This window comes from Chelonoidis abingdonii, chromosome 6 (assembly GCF_003597395.2).
Source record: "Chelonoidis abingdonii isolate Lonesome George chromosome 6, CheloAbing_2.0, whole genome shotgun sequence".
In the NCBI taxonomy this organism is placed as follows: Eukaryota; Metazoa; Chordata; order Testudines; family Testudinidae; genus Chelonoidis; species Chelonoidis abingdonii.
In genome coordinates, this window is record NC_133774.1 from 132,079,089 (window position 1) to 132,105,338 (window position 26,250).

At 44.8% G+C, this 26,250-nt stretch overlaps 1 protein-coding gene across 7 annotated transcripts in view; it reads left to right on the plus strand.

Annotated features, from left to right (window-relative positions):
* The window catches only part of DNAH6 (dynein axonemal heavy chain 6), a 209,259-nt gene that overhangs the window by 75,907 nt on the left and 107,102 nt on the right, over positions 1–26,250 (plus strand). For all 7 annotated transcript variants that reach the window (XM_032780286.2, XM_032780290.2, XM_032780291.2 and 4 more), the window contains 9 exons: positions 2,098–2,235; positions 6,288–6,455; positions 7,264–7,412; positions 8,534–8,641; positions 9,952–10,507; positions 14,020–14,142; positions 14,675–14,857; positions 16,350–16,493; positions 24,185–24,406. In XM_032780286.2, the coding sequence (XP_032636177.1) occupies positions 2,098–2,235; positions 6,288–6,455; positions 7,264–7,412; positions 8,534–8,641; positions 9,952–10,507; positions 14,020–14,142; positions 14,675–14,857; positions 16,350–16,493; positions 24,185–24,406 (1,791 nt within the window). The remainder of the gene's footprint in view (positions 1–2,097; positions 2,236–6,287; positions 6,456–7,263; positions 7,413–8,533; positions 8,642–9,951; positions 10,508–14,019; positions 14,143–14,674; positions 14,858–16,349; positions 16,494–24,184; positions 24,407–26,250) is intronic.

Consider the following 26,250-nt stretch of genomic DNA (forward strand, 5'->3'; position numbering starts at 1 on the left):
GGGGTATATATCCGGCACCATAGCGGCGCCACTCCAGGGGGCGCCCTGCCGACCCACCGAGTGTTGCTAGGGTAAAAGTCTTCCGATAAACGTGCACGCGGCGCACGCACACCTAACTGGAATGGATATGAGCAACGCATCTCGAAGAACAACAGTTACAAAGGTGAGTAACCGTCTTTTATCATTAGGAAAGAGTGAGGCAGTCAGGGAAGTTTTTAAGAAATTAGAGCTATATAGATAAATATAAAATAGGTTCCCCTTCTCCATTAGGAAGAAAAGCACTGGCCTCAAACATTTTGGATGTTAAAAAGGCAGGTTTTGGGAAGAGGTGTCCATAATAACAAGTTTCCCTATTCCTTTTGAACTGCATTTAAAAATCTTATCTTGGGCTAGATTCTCTTTTTTTGCCAAGATGTGTTCAGTTTGTAGGGGCTGGTAGAATAGAATATCAGGGTTGGAAGAGGCCTCAGGAAGTCATCTAGTACAACCCCCTGCTCAAAGTGGGAACTACTCCCCAGACAGATTTTTGCCCCAGATCCCTATAATGGCCCCCTCAAGGATTGAACTCACAACCCTGGGTTTAGCAGGCTAATGCTCAAGTCACTGAGCTATCTCTCCCCCCCAAACTGGTTTCAAACTGCCCCAGCCCTGGTCCTGACATAAACCTGTTCTAACATGACAGTTGCCTATGGTTCCCTAAGGGACCATTCACTAGCTGACACTTGCCATTGTGTCCCCTCCAGCCCCTCCCTACCTGTTTGCCTTATCACACCCACTGCCTCTCTGTGCCAGCTCCAGCAGCTTTACACCACTTTGGAATTCCTTTCTGCCTGGGAAATGCTCAGCAGTGGCCAGATCCTGTTTCCTTGTACCAGCTAAGCAGTGTAAAGGGCTGGAATGGGAACTGCAAATCTGGGCACTTTTACTGAGAATTTTGTAGGTCAGCATTTAACTTCTCAATTATGAGCTGATTGGATTGTACTAATTTTATAAGAAAAGAGTGCAGGATAGAGTTCAGGGAAGGTTTTGGATTTCACAAATCATGTGACATCTTTTTAGAGAACTTGGACGTTTTTCATACTATTAATTGTAATAAAGATATTTTTCTAAGAAAGCGTTTTAATATACAACATGTGGCAATAAAATACATTTTTAAGAGATTCTATTTTCTTTTCCCAGGGGTGTGTAATTCTCCTGTGGTCAGATCCGGTGCAGATATTCTCTGATGTCAGTTTTCCCTTGACATTTATTTCTGCTTCCAAAACCCATTTTTCTTTTTCTCTTCTATTTAAAGCAGTGTTTCCCACATTTGGGACACTGCTTGTTTAGGGAAAGCCCCTGGCGGGCCGGGACGGTTTGTTTACCTGCCGTGTCTGCAGGTTCGGCCAATCGCAGCTCCCACTGGCTGTGGTTCGCCGCTCCAGGCCAATGGGACCTGCGGGAAGTGGCGGCCAGCACATTCCTCGGCACTTGCCACTTCCAACAGCTCCCATTGGCCTGCAGCAGCGAACCACGGCCAGTGGGAGCTATGATCGGCCGAACCTGCAGATGCTCCAGGCCAATGGGGCTTTCCCTAAACAGGCAGCGTCTCAAGTTTGGGAAACACCGATTTAAAGAATTGAGAACCTCTGTTTCAGGGCCTCTTTTTTTCTCTCTCTCTGCTCCTTAATTTGCTTTATTTTTTTTGTTTGAAATTAGCCCACATGATGAAAGTATCTTGAAGTGCTTTACAACATAAAGCTGATAAGCAAGAATGCATACAAATATGGCTTACAAGTTGATTGGAATCATTCCGGGGTTTTTACTATAAGCATTCTATTCTGCACTTTGTGCGTATGCAGCTTTACGTACAGAATAACGTGCTGTTTATTCCCAGGACCCCTGCCGCGTTCAGTGGTCTGGATGCATGTTCCGGTCAGAATGGGGGGCCTGATGGTGCTGTACACTGTATAAATAAGCCAGTTGTTCTTTCTTCCACAAAGTGACATTTCTTCTTCCTCTCCATTTCTCTCAAACTGGACTAACTAGCTTCATAGCTTTTGAAGAACTTGAGACATGTCAGTGCAGTGTTAAGCTATGACTGTGCTGTGATTTCAGATGATGGGACGATTCTTCAGTGGTTTGGCCCAGTCTGGAGCATGGTGCTGCTTTGATGAATTTAACCGAATTGATATTGAAGTTCTGTCTGTGATTGCTCAGCAGCTGATTACTATTAGGAATGCTAAAGCTGCAAAGGTAATATCTTTTTTTATTAGATATTAAAACCCACATAGTGTTTTATGTACATTTTTAATGAATGTCATGCTTGTGAAGAGATCTAGACTGACAACACAGAGATCTTAAATCCTTTATTTAAGCACAGTAGAGGTACAGCACAGACTGCAGCAATGCAAGTTTCTCCAAAATCGTGGCATAACCCTGACCTCGTGAGGTCACTTTTAAGGGTCCGAGGGTAGTTGTCTCTATTCTCCACATCCATTCAGTCTTTATCCTTTATCATGAGATTTCCAGCAAGGGTGCTAAACAATGACAGCTATGGGCCTGATCCAGCAAAGACTTGCTACTGTGCATGTGACGGGTTGGATCACAGAAACCCCCTTTGGGACTGCCACCTGATGTGCTTTGACTACCTCTGAGTCTGTTTTCCCTGCCAGCTTAGGACTTCAGTGCCCTGCCTAGATTGAGCCAGACACACTTGCCTGCTACAATCCCAGACCCAGGTCTGAACCACGTCCCCCAACAGCTGCAGGCTTAACTGAAAACAGCTTAAGAAGTGTTCCTGTCTCTAACACTCAGATGCCCAACTCTCAATGGGGGCCAAACCCCAAATAAATCCATTTTACCCTCTATACAAAGCTTTTGCAGGGTAAACTCATAAACGGTTCACCCTCTATAACACTGATAAAGAGATATGCACAATTGTTTGCCCCCCTCACCCCAGGTATTAATGCATACTCTGGGTTAATTAATAAGTAAAAAAGTGATTGTATTAAATACAAAAAGTAGGATTTAAGTGGTTCCAAGTAATAACAGACAGAACAAAGTGAATTATCAAGCAAAATAGTATAAAACACGCAAGTCTAAACCTAATACAGTAAGAAAACTGAATACAGATAAAATCTCACCCTCAGATGTTTCAGTAATCTTCTGTCACAGACTGGACACCTGCCTAGTCTGGGCACAATCCTTTCCCCTGGTACAGCCCTTGTTCCAGCTCAGGTGGTAGCTACGGGATTTCTCATGATTGCAGCCCCTTTTGTTCTGTTCCACACCCTTATATAGTTTTGCACAAGGTGGGAATCCTTTGACCCTCTCTGAGTTCCCACCCCTCCTTCTAAATGGAAAAGCACCAGGTTAAAGATGGATTCCAGTTCAGCTGACATGATCACATGTCACTGTAAGACTTCATTACTCACTTGCCAGCACACATGTGTACAGGAAGACTTGCAAATAAAACAGAGCCATCTACAGTCAATTGTCCTGGTTAATGGGAGCAATCAAGATTCCAAACCACCATTAATGGCTCTTACTTTGCATAATTACAATAGGTCCTCAGAGTTATAGTTCATATTTCTAGTTTCAGATACAAAAATGATACATACATACAAATTGGATGACCACACTCAGTAGATTGTGAGCTTTGTAATGATACCTTACAAGAGACCTTTTGCATGAAGCATATTCCAGTTACATTATATTCACACTCATTAACATATTTTCATAAAATCATAGAGTGCAATGTCACAGTGCATATCTTTACTCTTGCATGTAGACCCATTGAAGTCAGTGGGATTACATGCTGGAGAAAAGATACGCAATAGTTACTGTTTGCAGAATTGGGACTGAGATGGCATGTTTCATGATGTTGAATTAAAATCACCAACTCATATGACAAGATGAGTGGTCCTCCATTATTAATTTATTTAATGTTCAGATATTAAACCTTTAGGTTCTTCAGATTCTTATTTTTCAGGAAAATATAGTTAAATCCTTATTTTTTAGTGTTTAATAAGGTGGATTATTGTTCAAAAGCTTTTCCCAGCACAACTCTGTGGATGTTAATTAATTCTGACCTGTAATCTTATGCTATTTTCACTTAATTTTAGTGCCCACTAGGGACCATCAAATTAATTTCAGTTGAATTTTATAAAACAAATCGATCTAATTTCTTGCCTAATTTAGCGTTTGTCAGTACTTTTCTTTCATGTACACTTTCTTAGTCACAGAATATTAAACATTCTTGCCTTCTGCCATTTTTAAGCTCCTCTCTAAAGAGTCTGATAAATAATTGCTTACTTTTAATTCCATTCCTGAACATTCCAGTCTGTGGTCCCTCTGTGTGTCATCATACCAAATGAAGGATATGTATGTACACAGCAACTCAGGTAATGCACTGCTCCATTCTGAATTATGTAAAAGTATTAGGGGAGTTGGATTCATTCACAGTAGAAAAAAGTAGAACTTGAGGTGACCTTCTGTAAATGGAGATTTCAAAATTCCAGAAGAAATTAATGAAATTGAGAGAGAGAAATTGTTCACATTGGTGATTCCAAAACTACACATTTGGAAACTTAGTCACAACTTGTGGCTAAATCTTCTGGCTCAAACGAGAGGTGTGCACCCAGCATGATTTTATGTGTGGGGTGGGGCAGAGCATAGAGACCACAGCTTCACAGTGGCCCCCACAGCAGGCTTGCAGAGGAGAGAATATGGGGAAGAGGCATGGGGAGGGCTGTTGGTTTTCATCTACCTGAATCCATTGTTGTGACCCCACTGTGTTGGGGCTGCATAGCAGACCATGGATGGTATTGCAGCCCTGAAGCTGAAGTCATGGCTGTGAGGGGCCTTTGTGGCTGTCCTCACTGTTTCATTTCTCTACCTAGACTAAGGCAAAGGCCAGGTAAATGGGCTCTAGGTTTGGCCCATCAGGCTTTTCATTTAGAGAGATCATAAAGCACTTTCCTGTAGATCTCCATAGATCCTGTCCTACACAGAAAACATCCAAGGGCATTATAACTCCACTTTCCAGGAAGCAGAAAGGTAAAAACAATCCACCTCTGCCTCATCTCAGATCTCCTTATTGAGGGATGACTTTTATCTTTTATTCTTATTCAGCCTTCCTCCACAGAGTGCAGATCTTCAGTTCCTAGGGTCAGGTTCGCTAGGCACTGAAGACTTTCAGAAACCTGATTTCGCAACAGGTGGTCCTGATTGAGATGGACTATCGGGTCACCATTTTCTAAAGCAACAAGCAGTGAAGAATTGTGCCCAATATGTCTTGGAATTCTTAGTGGAGAAGGAGGAGGTTCCATCCCACAAAAGGTTCCTGGTCACCACTTACCTAGCAGCAGAGGACGAGGAATCTCACCAGTCTGATCCAACCTCTTAAACTCAGTGCCTCTGTCAGCATTTTCAGTTGGTTAGATTAGTGTTAGAAATTTTAGCTTTGATTATTTTATATATGGAAGCTGTTTCTTTTATTCATTTGTATTTGTTCCAACACCTCAGGGTGGGCTCATGGATCCTACGATGGATCCAGAGGAGAAGAGATGAGGATTTAAGAGATGTGCCTCTTGCTCTGCTGAATTCCCCACTTCAGATGCCCATAGGAGGTGTCTGGCTTAGCTGGGGGAACAACATACTTCTTCATGGTGCATGATCATCAGCAACTTCACTCCAGGAGCTCTCAAGGAGCATCAGAGACAACTTCAAGCCCTTCTAGTTCAGGTGGCTCTGGGGCCAAACCCTCTTTTCCATAACTGCTGGTTTGGTAAAAAATGAGGGGCCTGTATTGGTCATTAGTCCCTCAGGAAATAAAAAGGAGCCTCAGATTCCACTGAAGGTACCGTCCTCTGTGTCTGAACTGAAAATAAAGCCTCCAATACTGAAGGATCCTAAACCAGCAAATCCTCATTCTAGACATCGTGGAACCTCAGAGGTGTCTTCCTCTGTTAGCAGAGCCAACTGTTGTGGAAAAGCCCCACTTTATAACCAGAAATGCCACAAAGCTGTCTGCTGTGCTCATCAGGATTTCATATTTATTTCTGTTTTGTTTCACATTTAAAACCAGGTGTGAAGCCAGTAGTTTCATTTAGTTTTTCAAAAGCTTAGAAAGAAAAATGCATTATCCAAGTGTATTCATACTCAGATATAAATGCAAACCACAATTCACTATCTGTAATCTGTCTTTTTAAAAAAGGTCCTAATTTTTAAAAAAGAATGTGTGATTTTATTTTTTGTAGAAATTTAGTATAAAGTATATTGACATTTCACTTACTTTTAAACAGCTCTCTCGATTTATGTTTGAGGGACGTGAAATAAAGTTGGTTATGACCTGTGTGGCATTCATCACAATGAATCCTGGCTATGCTGGACGAACAGAGCTACCTGACAATCTAAAAGCTCTCTTCAGACCCTTTGCAATGATGGTTCCAAATTATGCCTTGATTGCTGAGGTACCTGTAAATATAGGGAATGTTATATGCTGTGGTTTGCAGGATGTCAGACTAGATTATCACAATGATCCCTTTTGTCCTTAATCTATTCATCTATAATATATACGATAAACGTGTTGCAAGTGTTTATCTGAGGGCAATGTTACCGTTTAATAGTAATGAACCACAATATTATTATGAGTGTCTAGTCTCTATCTCCCTGGAGTCTTCTCAAATATGCCATTAACGAAGTTATGCTTGTGTGTAGATCTCTTTGTAAAATATTTCCTGGAGAATTGGAGTTTCTTCACAAATACACTTCGTTAATCCCGCACAGCATTACTCTGTTTGGACATGACATATATTATGTCTAATGTCACTCAGAAATATAAGTCCATAATTTAAAATATTTGCTGTACTTTACTACATACTCTTAAGTGTGAGACTTTTGATCCTTTAGGGCTTGACATTGTAACCCTTCCCTGCAATGGTGAGTATTTACTCACTCAAATATTCCCATTAAAGTAAATGGATCTATTAGTAAATTCTCACCAATGCAAGGCTTGCAGATCTAGCCCTTAATATTTTCCCAAAGTAAATTGATTTAATGCTTTATTTCCCGTAGACAGAAGAAGATTGCATACCTGAGAGTGTTTGTAAAAAAACTATAGTTAAAATAAATTAATGCAAAATTATATTATTTTAATACATATATTAATATGCATACATTCAGTGTCAGTTGAAGACAATGAGAGAGCAGCACTGAGTTCCTAGAAATAAAAACTTCCAGTATTTAATAAAAACTGTAGACATCTCTTGTGTACGTTAGGTGATTCTGTATTCTGAAGGATTTGAATCTAGTAAAATTCTTGCAAGGAAGATGACTCAAATGTACAAACTTTGTAGCGAGCAGCTTTCTCAACAAGACCATTATGACTTTGGAATGAGAGCAGTCAAATCTGTATTAGTCATGGCTGGGTAAGTATCCTCATACTGTATGAGCTATAACATTAGTATGAATATAATTTTATATACTTAGGAATATTAATAGTTTTATGTTTTAAATCATGTTTGGGTTAAGAAAGATTCCTTCTGTAATTACAACTAGTGTAAATGAAATGTAGATGATCACTGCATGATTTTTACATAATACATTTATACAGTAGTACAATGTTTCCCAAACTTCGGACACCACTTGTGTAGGGAAAGCCTCTGGCAGGCAGGGCCGGTTTGTTTACCTGACGCGTCCGCAGGTCTGGCCGATCGCAGCTCCCACTGGCTGCAGTTCGCTGCTCCAAGCCAATGGGAGCTGCGGGAAGCGGCATTTGTCAGGTTCATATTGGCCGCCGCTTCCCGCAGCTCCCATTGGCCTGGAGCAGCGAACCGCAGCCAGTGGGAGCCGCGATCGGCCAGACTTGCGGACACGTCAGGTAAACAAACCGACCCTGCCTGCCAGAAGTTTTCCCTATGCAAGTGGCGTCCCAAGTTTGGGAAACATTGCAGTAGGGTAATACATGAAAATAGAGAAATTACCTGGTTATAGGGACAATGTAGCCTGGGAGCATAAGACAGTATATGTATTGCTTACATTCTGGCTATCTTCATCAGAAATATCTGAAAATGGCTTATTAAACACGGATTTCAAAACCTCTGCACTTTTTTCTACACTCTAAAAGGAAGACACATTTAGAGGTCCAGAAAAAAAACACCAAACCCCCAAACCAAACCCTATTAGTTACCTCCTGAAGATAAGTAACGAGCTTGTATGGAACTTGCTGTAGTCTTTCTGGATACACTTACTTCTGTTGGTGATGTGATTGGCTAACATTGTTTCCAGACTTCAATATTACTGAATTCTGAGGAATAAATAATAGAAACATGGTGCGTAGTCAAAAGTTGGAGTTCAGATATAAGTGGATTTTTGAGTGAACACAACATTTTATCTGGACAGTATAAGTGAAATGTACTAGAATTCTTAGGGAGTCATTTTGTGAGAGGCAATTTACACAAGTTCACCTATAGTACCCATGAATAATAGTTGGTATAAAAATAGATTGAGTGAAACTGAGACATCTTGTTTGCTTTTTATTAAAATTCAGGTCACTAAAAAGAGAGAACCCAGATCTGAATGAGGAAGTGGTATTAATAAGGGCTTTACGAGATTCTAACCTACCAAAATTTCTTGCAGATGATGCTCTTCTGTTCAGGTAATTTTCTGTAATACTAGTTTGTTTTCTTCATCTAGTCAGATCACATTTATGTTGCTATAGTGAAAGAGAAGACCCAACTTTCTAAGTGTAGTTTAATTTGTATTTTAGGTGGAGAGGCTGTTGCACGTAATGTCTAGCACAGTGGTTCTCCACCTAGTTACAGTTGTGTTATGTGGGCTGCATCCGTACAAGATGTATGTACATCTACCAAAAAAAAAAGGGTTATTATTTGTTATAGGACAGCAATATGACTCAAATCAGTATAGTACCTTTTATTTCAACACTGGCAAAGGTCTACCAAGAGCATTTTTAATTAGCAAAATAAGTCAAAACATTAACTGTTAAAATGAATTAATTGATTGTAAGGGTGGCATAGGATGGTGTATTCCAAGCATCCAATTCCTCACCCAGGGACTGCCCTCCATGAACCCAGCCCTTCCAAGGATTGCCCCACAACATCAACCTCCCCATCCAGGGACTGTGCTCCAGTATTGAGTCCCACATCCAGAGACTGCCCCCCATGCACTGGATGCACCTCCCTCCTTAGGGCGCTGCGCACTATTCCCATGCCCCTTGCAGCTCTAGGCCCCTGCACCCCCTTCCCCGTGCCTGCTGGTCTCCTACTTCAGATGCATGGAGCTCAGGTGTGCAGTCCACCCTGCCCGCCTGCCACTGCAGTCCTAGTGCCAGCAGCCTACGCCAGGTAGGGTCACTGGACCCATGATCCCACGAGGTGAGGGTCGGGGCTGATTCTGGACTCGATCTTGTGCTACCCCATTTTTTCACACACGCCCGCTGGGTGTTTAAAGTTAGGCACCTAAATCCATATATTGGCACCTCAGTAAAGCCCCAGTTCAGGAAAGCACTTAAAGCATGTGCCTAAGTGCTTTGCCTAAGAGAGGCCTGGTTGGTTTGTTTGTTTATTTTTTTACAAGTCTGAGTACCTGTAGCTTCCATTGACACCAGTGGGGTCTGCAGGTTTATATTGATATCAGTGGGGGCTACAGGTTCTCAACAACTCAGAAAATTAGGTCACTAATTCAGGTACCTAAATATGGGCTTAAGTTCTTAATCGTAGGCACCGACATCTGCAAATGTTGGTTTAGGCCCTGGAGCGGTCATTCTAGCACATTAGATGATAGCTATATACAAGAGCTGTCCAAGTGAAAAAAACAACAAACTAGAATGGATATGGAGTACTTCAGTATGAAATGGGATGTTTTAAAATATATAATCAATGTAATTTTTAATTAGTTTAATGTAATTAACAAAAATAAAGTTATTTTTTTTCTTTTTGTCTCCAACAGTGGGATTATTTCTGATCTTTTCCCGGGAGTCATAATCCCAGAACATGACTATGGGATACTACAATCAACAATTATAGATGTCATGCTTTCAAAAGGATTGCAGCCTGAAGCAAGCATGGTTCATAAAGTCATACAGCTCTATGAAACCATGTTAGTAAGGCATGGTGTTATGCTTGTTGGGCCAACAGGAGGTGGAAAAACTACAGTTTACCAAATTCTGGCACAGACTTTAGGAGTTTTACATGAGGCTGGTGAGGAAAACCCTTTTTACCAGCCTGTCAAAACCTATATTCTGAACCCCAAATCAATTACAATGGGTGAATTGTATGGTGAAGTTAATAATTTAACTCTCGAGTGGAAAGATGGCTTGATGGGTCTTAGTGTTCGAGCAGCTGTTAATGACATCACTGAAGATCACAAGTGGATCATCAGTGACGGGCCAGTGGATGCATTGTGGATTGAAAACTTGAACACTGTTTTGGATGATAACAAGATGCTTTGCTTGGCAAACAGTGAAAGAATCAAACTCACACCTTCCATCCATATGGTGTTTGAGGTACTGTTATTTCTTGGATTTTAATATTCATTGTGATATTCCTGGTTTGCTTTGCTTAATTGATGGACTATATTGTTATATTGATAAGATATATGATCTGCAGCTGAATTTATCAAAGAATCACAGAAGATTGGGTTGGAAGAGACCTCAGGAGGTCATCTAGTCCAACCCCCTGCTCAAAGCAGGACCAACCCTAACCAAATCATCCCAGCCAGGGCTTTGTCACCACCTCCCTAGGTAACCCTTTCCAGTGCTTCACCACCCTCTTAGTGAAATAGATTTCCTAATATCCAGCCTAGACCTCCCCCACTGCAATTTGAAACCATTGTTCCTTGTTCTGTCATCTGCCACCACTGAGAACAGCCAAGCTCTATCCTCTTTGGAATCTCCTGTCAAGGTTCCTTCCCCTCTCTGAACTTTTAGGGTACAAATGTGGGGACCTGCATGGACACTTCTAAGCTTAATTACTAGCTTAGATCTGGTACGCTGCCACCATCCAGAAGTCAGGTGTTGCTGCGAGCACTCCTCCCCCCATGTCCCTTCCAAAACTCTCCCCTCCCTGGTGGCTTGAGGATTCACCAATCCCTGGTGAACACAGATCAAACCCTTGGATCTAAAACAAGGGAAAAGAAATTTAACCCCATCCCCCCTTGCTTTCCCCACAGTCCCTGGTGGTCCAGATCCAGTCCCTTGGATACTTAAAACAAGGAAAATCAATCAGGTTCTTAAAAAGAAAGCTTTTTCATTAATAAGAAGAAAGGTAAAATCATCTCTGTAACTCAGGATGAAAATACTTCAGCGTAACTCAAATCCGTATAGTCCAGAGGAATCCCTCTAGCCTTAGGTTCAAAGTTACAGCAAACAGTAAGTAAAATCTTCTCAGCAAAAAAGGACATTTACAAGTTGAGAAAACAAAATAAACTAATCCGCCTTGCCTGGCTGTTACTTACAATTTTGAAAACATGAGAGAGAACCTGTTTAGACGATTTGAGAGCTGGATGACCGTCTGGTCCTACTCTAGTCCCAAGAGCGAACAACCCCCCAAACAAAGAGCACAAACAAAAAACTTCCTCACCAGATTGAAACTATCTTGTCCCCTATTGCGTCCTCTGGTCAGGTGTCAGTAGGTTTATCTGAGCTTCTTAACCTTTACCAGGTAAAGAGACATTAACCCTTAATCTATCTGTTTATGACACCTCCCTTCAGGGTAGCTGAGGCTGCTATCAAATCCCCCCTCACTCTTCTCTTTCTGCAGACTAACAAGCCCAGTTCCCTCAGCCTATACTCGTAAGTCATGTGCCCCTCGCCCCTGATCATTTCATTGGCTCCACTGGACTGTTCTCCAATTTGTCCAATCCTTCTGAGTGGGGTAAAGGCCAAGATTGGATGCAATACTCCAGATGTGGCCTCAACCAGTGCGATAGTAGGGGAATATCACTTCCTGTGATCTGCTGCCAATGCTCCTACTAATACAGCCCATAGGTCTTACCTATTGGCAACAGGGCAAACTGCTCAACTATCAGCTTCTCATTCACTGTAATCCCCAGGTCCTCTCTGCAGAACTGCCATTAGCCATTAGCAGTGCATGGAATTCTAGCCGTCCTAAGAGCAGTGACTCTGCACTTTCCTTGTCAGAACCTCATCAGATTCTTTTGGCCCAATCCTTCAATTTTGTCTAGGTCACTCTGGGACCCTATCCCTTACCCTCCAGGCAATCTAGCTCCCCCAGCTTAGTGTCATCTGCAAACTTGCTGAGGGTGCAATCCATCCCATCCTCCAGATCATTAATGAAGATGTTGAACAAAAGCGGCCCCAGGACTGACCCTGAAGCACTCTGCTTGATACCAGCTGCCAACTAGACATCAAGCCATTGATCACTACCCATTGAGCCCGACAATCTAGCCATATTTGTCTGTTTGTAATTTTTGTCCTGGCCAGTCTCTGTTTTTCTTTAAAGCGATGATGAGAATGGGGATTTCTCCAGAATGACTTCCCTTTCACATGTTAGCAATTCAGGGTCAAAGCCGAGCAGTCTTTGACATCAGGTAGTTACCTGGAAGCTAATATTAGACCTGAGTAACTTCTGTTATCTCATTGTATCTCTCCTGGTCACCTGCTCACACATTCTTATTTTTACCCAGAAACTAAGTTGCCTTTCTGATATAATAATATCATTCATAGATCATAAAAAGAGAGCAAGAACGATTCCTAGCAGATTTCACTGTTTGGAATTTTTTTCTGATACCCTGTCAGGATTAAGTTTCATCTCATTATCTGATTACCCTCAACATTGTGCCACTCTAAGCAATTCTTTTCCCTCCTTTATGTTTAAACTCTCTGGTTCTTACATTCCACTTGCCAATGGGAGGGAGAGAGGGATAGCTCAGTGGTTTGAGCATTGGTCTACTAAACCAGGTTTGTGAGTTCAATCCTTGAGGGCCCCATTTAGGGATCTGGGGCAAAAATCTGTCTAGGGATTGGTCCTGCTTTGAGCAGGGGGTGGGACTAGATGACCTCCTGAGGTCCCTTCCAACCCTGATATTCTATGATCATTTAGCCAGCCTAGATATTTTAGGCCAGATTCATTCCTACTGTATTCCATTGGGATCAGTATTTAGTTGGATGATATGTATGCTGCTGCAGTTATTCAGACAGCCAGGAAAAAACTAACCAAAGTTAATCAAACTGGAAAAGCCTCATTACTGTTGAAAATGCATGCATTTGGGTGCTTGAATATGATCAGTGACATGGTGATCTGGCTGATGTAACTGGGAAAATACTACGTATTGTTAATGATGAGTATTGCATTGGAAGCCTAGCAATACTCAAAGTGTTCAAGAACTCTTATAGGTATGATTAAATAGAAATAACATCTCCTAAAGTTCTGGACACAGTGAATTCTCCAAGCCAAGAGTGACCTGTAAGTATTCAAGAAATTGTGCATTTGCTTTCTCTCCAGTGTGGCCAAGGATTTGTGAGGTGTTCACGTTTCTAACTGTTCTAGAAAAGCTCTCTTGTGTAAAGAATAAATTAAAATGCACTTATGAGTGCTCTCATGATTTGTCATGTCAAAAACCTGATTTAGTTGCTATATTATATTGTTGACACAGTTCTTCCATGGTTTCCAAAACACTTCACTAGCAGACCTATTTATTGATGCTTAACTAATCTGGTTTTTGGTGTAACTGGTAAGTAAAGCTGTTCCCTGTGTGAATATGATCATAATTTACACACTGGTGGATAGCGATGAATCAGCATGCCAAAAAACAGAGAAATTCCTTTACCAGTTATGCATTTTTGTCTTCTGATTGGAAGGAGGAAATTGCAGACAGACGGTGGCGATCAAGAAGCTAATGCGGAATAAAATGAATAAAGTGGTAGATTACAGTTCATACTTGAATGCCTGTCCACAAGTTAACTCAGGGTGAAGGGAATTGGAAATATACCTTCTCTGTTACGTGCATTTGAAATATACGGTATCATGTTTTACATGCAATATCCATACACTTCAGGTACAAGATCTGCGGGTTGCCTCGCCTGCAACAGTTAGCCGATGTGGAATGGTATACATTGACCCCGAGGAACTGAAATGGGTCCCATATGTACAGACTTGGATGGCGGGTCTTCCAAATAAAGTAGGTGTCAGAAAAGTTAGTTTTATGTACTGATGTCACACTTTCAAATCTCCCCCTGAAAGAACTTGTTAGCAACAATATTTAATAAATATTAAGGATTTATATTTTTATTTATTTATTTTAATTAATTAAACAAAATTATTATTAATAGTAACATTTTAATAAACCAGTAATTATAATTAACTGTAATGAAGTAGGAATCTGAATATATAAAATATATAAAAATATACAGAACATGCATCTAAGTGTTTTTCCACTTCATGAAACATTCCAGATTATTATTTTTCTTCAGCGGAATAAATCATGAGAATAAGGATTACTGACATGAGTCAGGGTTGCAGGAACAGGCCTGTCAGCATAATCCTTCATTTGTATATCTATAATATATAAAAATGTGTTGTGTGTGCATGTGCACAAAATTTATCAGTATATTCTGGATGTCAAGGATGCTGTACAGCTTGTTGTTATGATGTGTGCTTTGTTCAAAACAATTTTTTACATATTTATTAATAAAATATTGTTTTCATTTTAGTTAAATGAGGAAGCAAAACAGCATTTGTTTGATCTGTTTTGTCGCTATATTGATGATGGTCTAAAGTTTGTCAATAAAAAGTGCTCACAAGCTATTCCACAAGTGGACATCAGTAAAGTTACTACACTGTGTTGTTTACTGGAGTCTTTGCTGTTTGGAAAAGGAGGCCCTGATCTTAAAATGGTATAAGTATTTAACATACTAATATATAAAACACTCAAGATATGTAGGAAGCACTTATGTACAATTCTTATATAAAATTTAAATGTAGAATAATCACATTCTATGTTAAATAACTTTTTTGTTTTGTAGCTTGTGTTGTTTGATTTGAAATCATGAAATCTATTAATGATCTGAACTGACTGATATTCAGAAATGATAGTTTCTTTGTTTAGAAGAGCACTGGTACCTTTCTGTTGAGTGGGATGTTAGCTTTTAGATCAGAGGTCTCAAACTCCTGACCTGCAGGCCATCTGCCGCCCGTGAACCTCCCCAGTGTGGCCCGCAGGGCATCAGGAGTTTTGGGGCCTGGTCTCTCCCTTGGCCCCACCTGCCGCCCCTGGGTGCTCCCCACACCCACCCTAGGCGACTTACAATGGCCTGAGGCCCCAGCAGTGCAGCAGAGCTGAGCAGTGTCTGCCTGTTCACTCCATGTGTCTGCTGGCCCTTGCTTGTGGCCCCAGGGCGGGGTGGGGCTGTGCCTCCACACGCTGCCCCTGCCCCGAGTGCCCCTGCAGCCAATGGGAAGCTATGGGGGCGGTGCCTGGGGGCAGCTGCACGTGGAGACCCCCCAGCCCGCCCTGCCTTGGAGCCCCAGGTAAGTACTGCACCTCCTGACCCCTTTCCAGAGCCTGCACCCCCCCTCCTACCCCCAAACTCCCTCCCAGAGCCTGCACCCCCTTCCCCCATACCCCCTCCACCCCCAAAACTCACTCCCAGAGCCTGCACCCCCACCCCTCCCACTTCCCACACACACACCCTGCCCCCAAACTCACTCCCAGAGCTGGCACTCCTCCCACCCAGAGCCTGCACCTAGCACCCAAACTCCATCACAGAGTCTGCACTCCAATCTCCTACCCCAGACCTCCTCCCCCACCCAAACTCCCTCCCAGAGCTTTAGGCAAGCCTTACGAGTTTTAGGGGGTGGGTTCTGGGTGGCATGAGTGACATTATTGGCCCACTGGGAGGATTTGAGAACTGGCACTAGCCCTAAGGTGAATTGAGTTTGAGATCCCTGTTTTAGACCATGTTGAAAAGTAGTTTTAACTTGAGTAAATTGGAATTTGCATTTAAAAATACATTTTAAAATAAAATGCTATCAAAATACCTCTCTCCCTGTGGCCCTAGCCCTTTGTGCCCCCTCCTTGTACCCCCTGCGGCCCTAGTCCCCTGCACCTCCTTCCCCATCCCTGCTGGTCTCCTGCCTCAGCTGCACAGAGTTCAAGTTGTAGACTTGTGAAGTGTGTTATTCAGAATGACCAGGCAGGCTCATAAATTGAACATTTTTAAACTCTGTTGGCCCTTGGATTGAGAACATGCAGAGCTTACTCTCCACGAGTATTGTTGTTATTGAATACTAATTCAGCTTTCATGACAGCAGGACTTTTTTTAAGACATTGATGTAATGAAAAGTAATGAACAAAATATATGGATTAACTATCTTTCTTCTTTATAGGATCAATCAAAATTAAAAACCATAATCTGCCAGACTTTTGTTTTCTGCTATTTATGGTCATTGGGTGGAAATTTAATGGAAAACTACTGGGATACTTTTGATACGTTTGTGAGACAACAGTTTGAGGACAATCCTGAAGCCAAGGTAAAGAAACAAGCTGACTCACGGCATTTACAGTAGCTTCTATATATAAGGAGGCAGGCGGATAATGTAACAAGTGGAGGTAGCAGAAAGGATCTTTCCTTCTTAAACCTAAGTCTTAACCATTTGTGATCATTAAAGATGCTGTGGTACTTTTTTTAAAGACCCAGGGCCTGATTCTTCATTGCTGTGTACTTTGTGTAATCATTTACACTGATGCAAAGTGAGGACAAAGTGCTACCAAATTAAAAAGGTAGCATTTCACACCTGCTTTGCACTCACACTGTACAGATGTAAATCTGACAGGAGGGGCTTGATTGGCAAAGAAACTGCGTGGTGATGTTGGGTGTTACCCTGGTAACTGAGATTCACAAAGCCTGAGTTCGGCATCTAGGCTCCCTATGCACTGAATGGGAAGGGAGAGGCGCGTCTCCGGGATTCACTAAAGCCAGCGAGCTAGACGGCTCCCTGCCTAAACCAGCCAGTGGAAGAGGCCAAGCTGAGAGGCATGTGCTAAACCCCACCGCTTTCTCGGAGATAGGTCCATGCTGCAGGGAGGTGCCTCCCTTTGTTGGGGCTTCTCGGCTGACAACCCTCTCTTGACATTAGGGACCTACGTGGTTTTGGCATCCCTGGTGAGTACCCTAACCACTGGACTAAAGGTTATGTGGGAGGTCATCCTCCTCCCCACTCCCACCCCTCCTGCCTTGTGTATGCTTCCTGATAGGAACCCGATCTGGTAGGCAAGGTCTGAGCACACTTACTGGATTGGGCCATGCAGGCAAATTAGATAAAGGAACATTTATCTTCTACTGTTTCTTGCTCTGCGGACTTAGGTGTCTGGACACCTGGCATGGGGCTGCAGTGCGTGTGCTCATAAGAATGGCCATACTGGGTCAGACCAATGGTCCATCTAGCCCAGTATCCTGTCTTCCGACAGTGGCCAATGCCAGGTACCCCAGAGGGAATGAACAGAACAGGGAATCAAGTGATCCGTCCCCTGTCGCCCATTCCCAGCTTCTGGCAAACAGAAGCTAGGGACACCATCCCTTCCCATCCTGACTAATAGGTTCAGCAATGGCTATCTTCCTTGAACTTATCTAGTTCTTTTTTGAACCCTATTATAGTCTTGGCCTTCACCACATCCTCTGGCAAAGAGTTCCACAGGTTGACTGTGTGTTGTGTGAAGAAATATTTCCTTTAGTTTGTTTTTAAACCTGATGCCTATTAATTTCATTTTGTGACCCCTAGTTCTTCTGCTATGAGAAGAAGTAAATAACACTTCCTTATTTACTTTCTCCACACCAGTCATGCTTTTATAGACCTCTATCATATCCCCCCTTAGTCATCTGCTTTCCAAGCTGAAAAGTCCCAATCTTATTAATGTCTCCCCTAATCATTTTTGTTGCCCTTTCCTGAATCTTTTCCAGTTCCATTATATCTTTTTTGAGATGGGGCGACCGCAGAAACAGAAACACAGGTGCCTAGGGAACTTTTACTGCAAAACATTTAGGTTCTGGAGGGTTCAAGAGCAGCTGAGCAGGGGCTTTGTGAATCCCACTGGGGCCTGATTCTGGCATTTAGGCACTTAAGGTGGCACCTGGGTGCCTAAGTTCTTTTGTGAATGGAGCCCAAGGTGCATGGCAAAGGAGAGTCATTAATCATAATGTCCTAAATTCCTCCTGCGGCTTCATTTTCCTTGTTTCTGTTTTGTTAGACAGCTGCCCCTTCCACCCCAGAAGTGGTGACATCCATGAGATACAGCGTATTTTTCTGCATCCTGACCTCTCCCCTAGTCCAAGACACTTGGGGTTGTACCTCTTCTCCAGGATATGCAGGAAGCAATTTAGGTCTTGTCTGTCTGGGGATATTAAGGAAAGTTAAGGCAAATCAACTCAAGATGTGAAGTAAATGTGCATAAATTCAAGTGTGTTAACCGCCACGTGGAGGCTCTCATTCAGGAGCAAAGTGATTTAGTTCACTCTAACTTAATTCTCCCAACTAAGGCCATTTTGCTTCTGAATGAGAGCAACCATACAGGGAGAGGGATTAACGTGCTTTAACTCATATGCATTGACTCCACAGCCTTAGTTGATTCACCTTAACCTTTCTCAAAAAGAACAGGAGTACTTGTGACACCTTAGAGGCTAACAAATTTTTTTGATCATAAGCTTTTGTGGGCTACAGCCCACTTCATCAGATGCATAGAATGGAACATACAGTGAGAAGATATATATACATACAGAACATGAAAAGGTGGAAGTTGCCCTACCAACTCTAAGAAGCGCGAATTAATTAAGATGAGCTATTATCAGCAGGGAAAAAAAAACGTTTGTAGTGATAATCAAGATTGCCCATTTCAGACAGTTGACAAAAAGGTATGAGGATACTTAACATGGAGAAATAGATTCAATTTGTGTAATAACCTAGCCACTCCCAGTCTCTATTCAAGCCAAAGTTAATGGTATCTAGTTTGCATATTAATTCAAGTTCAGCAGTTTCTCACTGGAGTCTGTTTTTGAAGATTTTCTGTTGCAAAATTACCACCTTTAAGTCTGTTACTGAGTGACCAGAGAGGTTGAAGTATTCTCCGGGCGCCCCCTGGAGTGGCTCCACCACGGCCACCTATAAAGGGGCCTGCTGACCCTCCACCTCCTCAGTTCCTTCTTACTGCTGGTGATGGCTAACTGGAACTTCTCTTGCGTAGCAAGTTAGCAATGTCCTATCCTTACTATTTAGTCCGTGTATTCAGTCATATTATAGTTAATTAGATAGATCTTTGTATATAGTTTTTCGTAGTTGGGGGGTCCCCCCCCCAGAGTCTTCATCGCTCGCTGGGGCATGCCTGGGTCCCCCGGCTTCAAACTCTGCAAGGACTGCGGGAAATTCATGTTCAAGAGTGACCCACACTCTGCGTGTTTGAGGTGCCTCAGAGAGAGTCACCAAAAGGACCAGTGCTCTATCTGTAGAGGCTTCCTCCTGCAAACTCTGAAGGACAGGGCTCAAAGACTTACAGTCCTCCTGATGGAGGCGGCCCTACGACCACCCTCGGACCCAGAACCGGCCGAGGCGGGGCCCAGCACATCATCCTCGGTGCGGAGTGCCCTAGCACCGACATCAGGACTTAGGGCCCAGCCCAAGTCGTCGAAAACCCGGCACTGGATGGAGTCGGGTCATAGGAAGTCACCCTCAGTGTGGCACCACTCACCTTCGCCGGTGCCCGCCAAGAGAAAGAAACCGGTGAAGGCGGCACTGGACCAGAGGAGAGGCTCCCCGCCGCCTCCTCACCGCTCTCCTTCGGCACCAGGCGCTGCTCCCCCCAGGTCCTCATACCCAGAGACCTCAGACTCAGAGGCAGACTCCTATTGCTCCAGCTGGTCGCGGAGCAGAAGATCGGTTTCGGGGGTGAGCCACCAACGTTACCCGCAGTGGCAGCAACAATGGCAGCCGCCCTCGCAGTGACCATTTTGGACTCTCTGGGCCAACCATCAGTCGGTAGGCCAGGCATTTGGCCCTCGGTCACGGTAGGCTTCGGTATCCTCGACGTCGGTGGCCCCGGCGCAGCTGCCTCCCCCACCGGCACCATCGCCGGGCAGGGGTGTACCATTGTCAGGTTCAGCACCCCCTAACCGGGCAGCGACACCGGCAGCGGCTCCAGTTCGGGCTCCGCCGGCACTGCATGATACACCAAGTCGCTCACTGGCAACCCCTGTACCGGCCACGTTGCCGCATTTAGACTTGGAACCGGCACCGCAACCTCAATACCGTGTGCCGCAGGACCCCGAGGGGCCGCATGCACTGGAGGAAGGGCTGCTCCATCTGATCTCCTAGTCGTCCTCCCCGGACGAGTCAGTCTCAGGCACGGCTGCAGCACCGGCCCTAGAGGACACTCGAATCCTCCAACAATTGCTTCGGCGAACAGCTCAAAGTCTCGCAATCCAAGCGGAGGAGATTGAGGTGGACGCGGACCCTGTAGTGGACATTCTGGCCCCCTCAGGGCCATCCAGCATGGCCCTCCTGCTGATAAAGACTATAGCAGATACGTCCCGCACCCTATGGCAAACACCAGCCTCATTGGCCCCTACTGCCAAGAGGACAGAGCGGTGCTACTTCGTCCCCTCTAAAGGGCACAAACACCTGTACACCCACCTTCCCCTTGACTCCCTGGTAGTAGATGCGGCCAACCAGAAGGAGCGTCAAGGGTTTCAGGGGTCGACAGCGAAGAGCAGGGATGCAAAAAGACTTGAGCTCTTTAGTAGAAAGGTGTACTCCACAGGGGGTCTCCAACTCTGCATTGCCAATCAACAGACAATAGTAAGCCGATATGGCCACAACACCTGTTCAGCCATGTCGAAGTTTGCAGAGCTCCTTCCCCAGGACTCGAGATCAGAGTTTTCGGCCCTAGTGAAGGAGGGCAAACCTCCCTCCAGGCCGCCTTAGATGCGGTGGACTCAGCCTCGCACTCCCTGGCCACAGGCCTGGTCATGCGGCAGGGAGCCTGTCTCCAGGTCTTGGACCTGCCCTGTGAGGTCCAGCAGACGATTCAAGACCTCCCCTTCGAAGGGCAGATGCTGTTTTCGGAGAAGATGGACAAACATCTCCATAGCTTAAAGAACTCGAGGGCCATGCTTTGCTCGCTGAGCTTGCATACCCCTGCGACTCAGCGCAGACAATTTAGGCCACAGGCAGCCCCTCGCCCATACCAGCCACAGACTTGCCAGGAGCTGGGGCGCAGATGGGACAGAAATGGCAGGAGGCGTCACCAGCACCACCCCTCCGGCCAGGCGTCTAGCCAATCCAGGACTCAGTGGTGTCCATTGCCGCTTGGTGCTGAGCTCGCTACAGTGGTGGCTCGACCTGCGGGAAGTCTGCATGGGTGTCCCCTTTGCTGCCCCGCAACCCTTCCTCTCCCTGATGACGGACACCTCAGATCGAGGTTGGAGAGCACACCTGGGACACCTCAAGACGCAAAGTTTGTGATCGCTAGAGGATCTCGAGTTGCATATCAATGTCAGGGAGCTGAGAGCGAGCCGCCTGGTGTGTTTGACCTTCCGGTCTCACCTGGCCGGCAGGTGCGTTTCAGTCCTTTCGGACAACATGGCGTCAGTTTTTTATACCAACAAACGGGGGTGCACGCTCCTCTCCCCTCTGCGTTCACAATGCCACTCACCTGATGGCATTCTATCTTCCAGGGGAGCAGAACGGTTTGGCGGACAACCGCAGCCGCTCATTCCAGGGTCACGAGTGGTCACTCCAATGGGATGTGGTGCGCTCAATTTTCCAGCTCTGGGGCTTTCCCCGGTTAGACCTGTTTGCTTCAAGGGAAAACAGGAAGTGCCAACAGTTTTGCTCCCTCCTGGGCCACAGTTGGGGGTCTCTGTCGGACGCCTTCCTACAGACGTGGGAGGACGGTCTGCTCTATGCCTTCCTTCCGATCCCCCGATACACAGGATGCTTTTAAATATTCGCAGAGATCACGGCAGGGTAATCCTGATAGCTCCGGCGTGGCCACGCCAGCATTGGTAGACGTCACTCTTGCACATGTCAGTTCAGGCGCCCCTGATGCTGCCCCTACTCCCGGACCTGATCACGCAGGACCGGGGCTCCCTCCACCATCCGAACCTCGAGTGCCTTCACCTCACAGCCTGGATGCTCCATGGCTGAACCTGGTGAAGTTGCAGTGCTCCCAGCAGGTCAGGCAGGTGCTGCTAGGTAGCAGGAAACCGTCCACCAGGGCCACCTACCTGGCTAAATGGAAGCGCTTCTCCATATGGTTGGGTCAGCGGGGTCACGACCCTCTGGGGGTACCAATTCCCACTGTCCTTGACTATTTGCTTCATCTAAGACAACTGGGCCTCTTCTTTCCTCCATTCGCGTTCACTTGGTGGCCATATCCCCTTTTCATCCAGGAGAGCGGGATGCCTCGGTGTTTGCGAACCCGCTAGTTGGGCATTTCCTCAAGGGTATGGACAGGCTCTTCTCGCATGTGCTGCAGCCAACCCCTGCTTGGGACCTGAATCTGGTCCTCTCCGTCTTCTCGGGGCCTCCCTTTGAGCCTCTGGCTTTGTGCTCCCTGCTGTACCTATCGTATAAGACCGCCTTCCTGGTGGCGATCACCTCGGCCCGACGGGTGTCGGAGCTTCGAACATTAACGTCAGAGCCCCTGTACGCAGTCTTCTACAAGGACAAGGTCCAACTTAGACCTCATCTGGCTTTCCTACCCAAGGTCGTTTCGCAGTTCCACATGGGCCAAGATATCTTTCTCCCGGTGTTTTATCCGAAACCACACACCTCCAGCGAAGAGTGGAGGCTACACTCCCTGGATGTCCTCAGGGCCTTGGCTTTTTACATAAAACATACCAAGCTGTTCAGACGCTCGATCCAGCTCTTCATCACAGTGGCAGAAAGGATGAAGGGGCTTCCGGTCTCCTCTCAGCGAATCTCTTCGTGGATCGCGACCTGCATCTGGGAATGCTACCGCATAGCTAAGACCCCTGTCCCTCCAATCACGGCCCACTCCACTAGGGCGCAGGCCTCCTCTGCGGCTTCTTGGCTCAGGTTCTGACTCAGGAGATTTGTAGAGCTACATGGTCCTCCATCCACACGTTCTCGTCTCACTATGTTATCACACACCAGGCGAGGGATGATGCAACCTTCGGGCGTGCAGTTCTCCAGTCAGCAGTGATCTCCAGCCCCACCTCCTAACGTTAGGCTTGTGAGTCACCTACTTCGAATGAACATGAACTCCACTTGAAGAAGAAAAAATGGTTACCCACCTTTTAGTAACTGTTGTTCTTTGAGATGTGTTGTTCATGTCCATTCCAACACCCACCTTCCTGCCCCTCTGTCGGAGTGCCGGCAAGAAGGAGCTGAGGGGGTAGAGGGTCGGCGGGCCCCTTTATAGGGCGCCGTCATGGCGCCACTCCAGGGGGCACCCAGGCCGACCCTACAGACGCTGCTAAGGGAAAATCTTCCGGCTGGCGTGCACGTGGCGCACGCACACATGCTTTGAATGGACATGAACAACACATCTCAAAGAACAACAGTTACTAAAAGGTGGGTAACCATTTTTTTTCTGGGAATGGGCCCACTGGTCTGGCTTCTTGCCTGTGTTTCAGCACTACCCCAAGTGGTGGAGCTGAGGAAGCAGGCCAAGCAGATGGTGAGATGGTGCTTCAGCTGTAAGGAGATCTTCTCAGGAGCCACAGAAGAGGAGCTCTGCCAGATTGATGCCAGTTCATGGAGCTTTGCTCTGCTGAAGGAAGAGGTTCAGAGTGTGGGTGGTTTGTTGGCCTCTCTGCAGCACCCCCATAAGCTGACACTCCTCCACAGATATCTTCACAAAGGTGGGGCAGTCCTCAGTGCCAGTGACCCAGCAAGCAAGGCTGCCTTTAATACTTAGAGTCATTTGATCAATCAAATACTTTTCAGTTTGGTGCCATTTTTGTATGGAATAAGATGGGCATGGTGCCTGCATGCTATTCTTCATAAAGATTTACTAAAATATTTAAATATAAGATTCTGCATTCAGTTTGGGCAATAGCTGAATAGAGAACAGCATGGAAAAAATGGAAATTCAATTACTGGTTTACTACATGTCAATGGAGAATGCAGAGATGTAAAGACATTTGAATTTTAAGATATAATCTTTTTATTATTATTATGAAGTACTGTTTAGGATTATTTTGTCCTAGCTTCCAACCTCTGGAGATCTGTGGAGTGTTTACATGGATTTTGATAGTAGACGACTGGAACTCTGGGAGAGGATTATACCTACTTTCAAGTACAGCAGACAAGTGCCATTTTTTGAAATGCTTGTTCCAACCACGGACACTGTGCGTTATGGCTACCTGATGGAAAAATTGTTAGCTGTCAGACATTCTGTATTGCTCACAGGAATTACTGGGGTCGGCAAGGTAAGAATCCTTTGGATAGCAGTAGGGTCACGTGATTAACACTGGAGCATCACACAGCTGGTTACCTGTCAGCTATATACCCTGCCAGACCCTCACCCCCACTAGAGCAGGATCCCTCAACTTCCTCCCCTTACCCCCAACCCTGGTCAGAGCCCACTGATTTGGGTGACAATTGGAAAATTCTGATGTCCACTAAAATCAAACTTTTCCAGTTTTCAGATTGTCAGATTATCCCCCAAATCAGTAGGGGCCTGACCAGAGTGAGGGTGGGGTGCAAGAGGCCCAGTTGGAGAGAGCCTGACAGGAGCAGGAGCAAGAGGTCTGGCTGGGTGGTGAGGATGGAGTGACCAGAGAGGGGAGAGGAATCTGCCCTCACTCTGACCCTAACCTTGAGGTGTCTGCCTTACCCCTGTATCCAAGTGACTCTGCTCCCATTCTTCAGGCCTCTCTGAGGTCACTGTCTGAGCCCTGTATCCTGATGGGCCAAATGGTGATTTTAGTGGAAATCAGGTTTTTCACCAAAATCAGTAGGGTCCTGCCTGTTGTTGCCTAGAATCTTCCCTGAAGTTCTAGAATTGATCTGAAGTGGTTTTCAAAAGTTGTGGCATTACAGACAGACAGAGAAAGGGCACCGAGTTGAGTATAGGGTCTACCTTCACTCAGCCAATCAAAGGAATTACATTTAGTATTAATTAAGACAGGGCTGTTAGGAAATTGCTTTTGGGATACGGGTTTGGGGATTCCTGAGGTTAGGGGGAGGGGAGAGGAGAGGTGATTGGGCAGCTGGTTGGTGGGTGGATTCTTAAGATGCAGAAGCTAAGCAATTGCTTTTCAGTCAGTCTTCACCACAGAAGATGTTGGGGACATACCGATCCCAGAATTATTCTTTTCCGGTAACACTGATCATGCACTATTAAAGATTCAGATATCTAAAGAAAAGGGGCTGGAACAAACAGATAAACTAAACAGCAAAAAGTTACTTGGTCCAGGTGATTTTAACCCAAGAGTTCTGAAGGAATTTAAGAAAAATCTGTCTGAGCAGCTAGCTAAAATATGAAATGTCCCATTAAAATCTGCTGCTGTGCTGGATGATTGGATTGTAGCAAATGTTGCATCTATATTTTTTAAAAGGTGCTTGGAACGATCCAGGGAACTGCAGACCAGTAACCTTTACTTTTATATCTGCTACATTGTTTAAAACAGTAATTACAAACAGAATTATGACATATTTAGGAAATGATAATATGATAGTGTCTAATCAGCAAGGTTTCTGCAAAGGAAAATTGAGCCTCACTGATCTGCTAGAATTCTCTGAAAGTGCCAAAAACAGTGGATAAAGGAGAACTAGTTGACATAATTTATTTGGTCTTTTACAAAGTCCCACAGAAGAAGTTGCTAAAGAAAATAAGCAGTCAGAGTTTGAGGGTCGAAGTATTGTCATGGATCAGAAACTTGCTACGAGACAGAAACCAAAGAGTGGAAATAAATGGGCAATTTTTGTCATAGCAAAGGGTTAACATCAGGGTGCTTCAAGGTTCTTTGGCTATGTCTACACTACAGGATAATTCTGAATTACATTAAACTGGTTTTATAAAACAGATATTATAAATTCGATTTCATGCGGCCACACTAGGCACAGTAATTCAGCGGTGTGCGTCCATGGTCCGAGGCTGGCGTCGATTTCTGGAGCATTGCATTGTGGGTAGCTATTCCATAGCTATCCCATAGTTCCCGCAGTCTCCTCCGCCCCTTGGAATTCTGGGTTGAATCATTGTCGCGGGTGGTTCTGGGTAAATGTCGTCAGTCATTCCTTCCTCCGGGAAAACAACAGCAGACAATCCTTT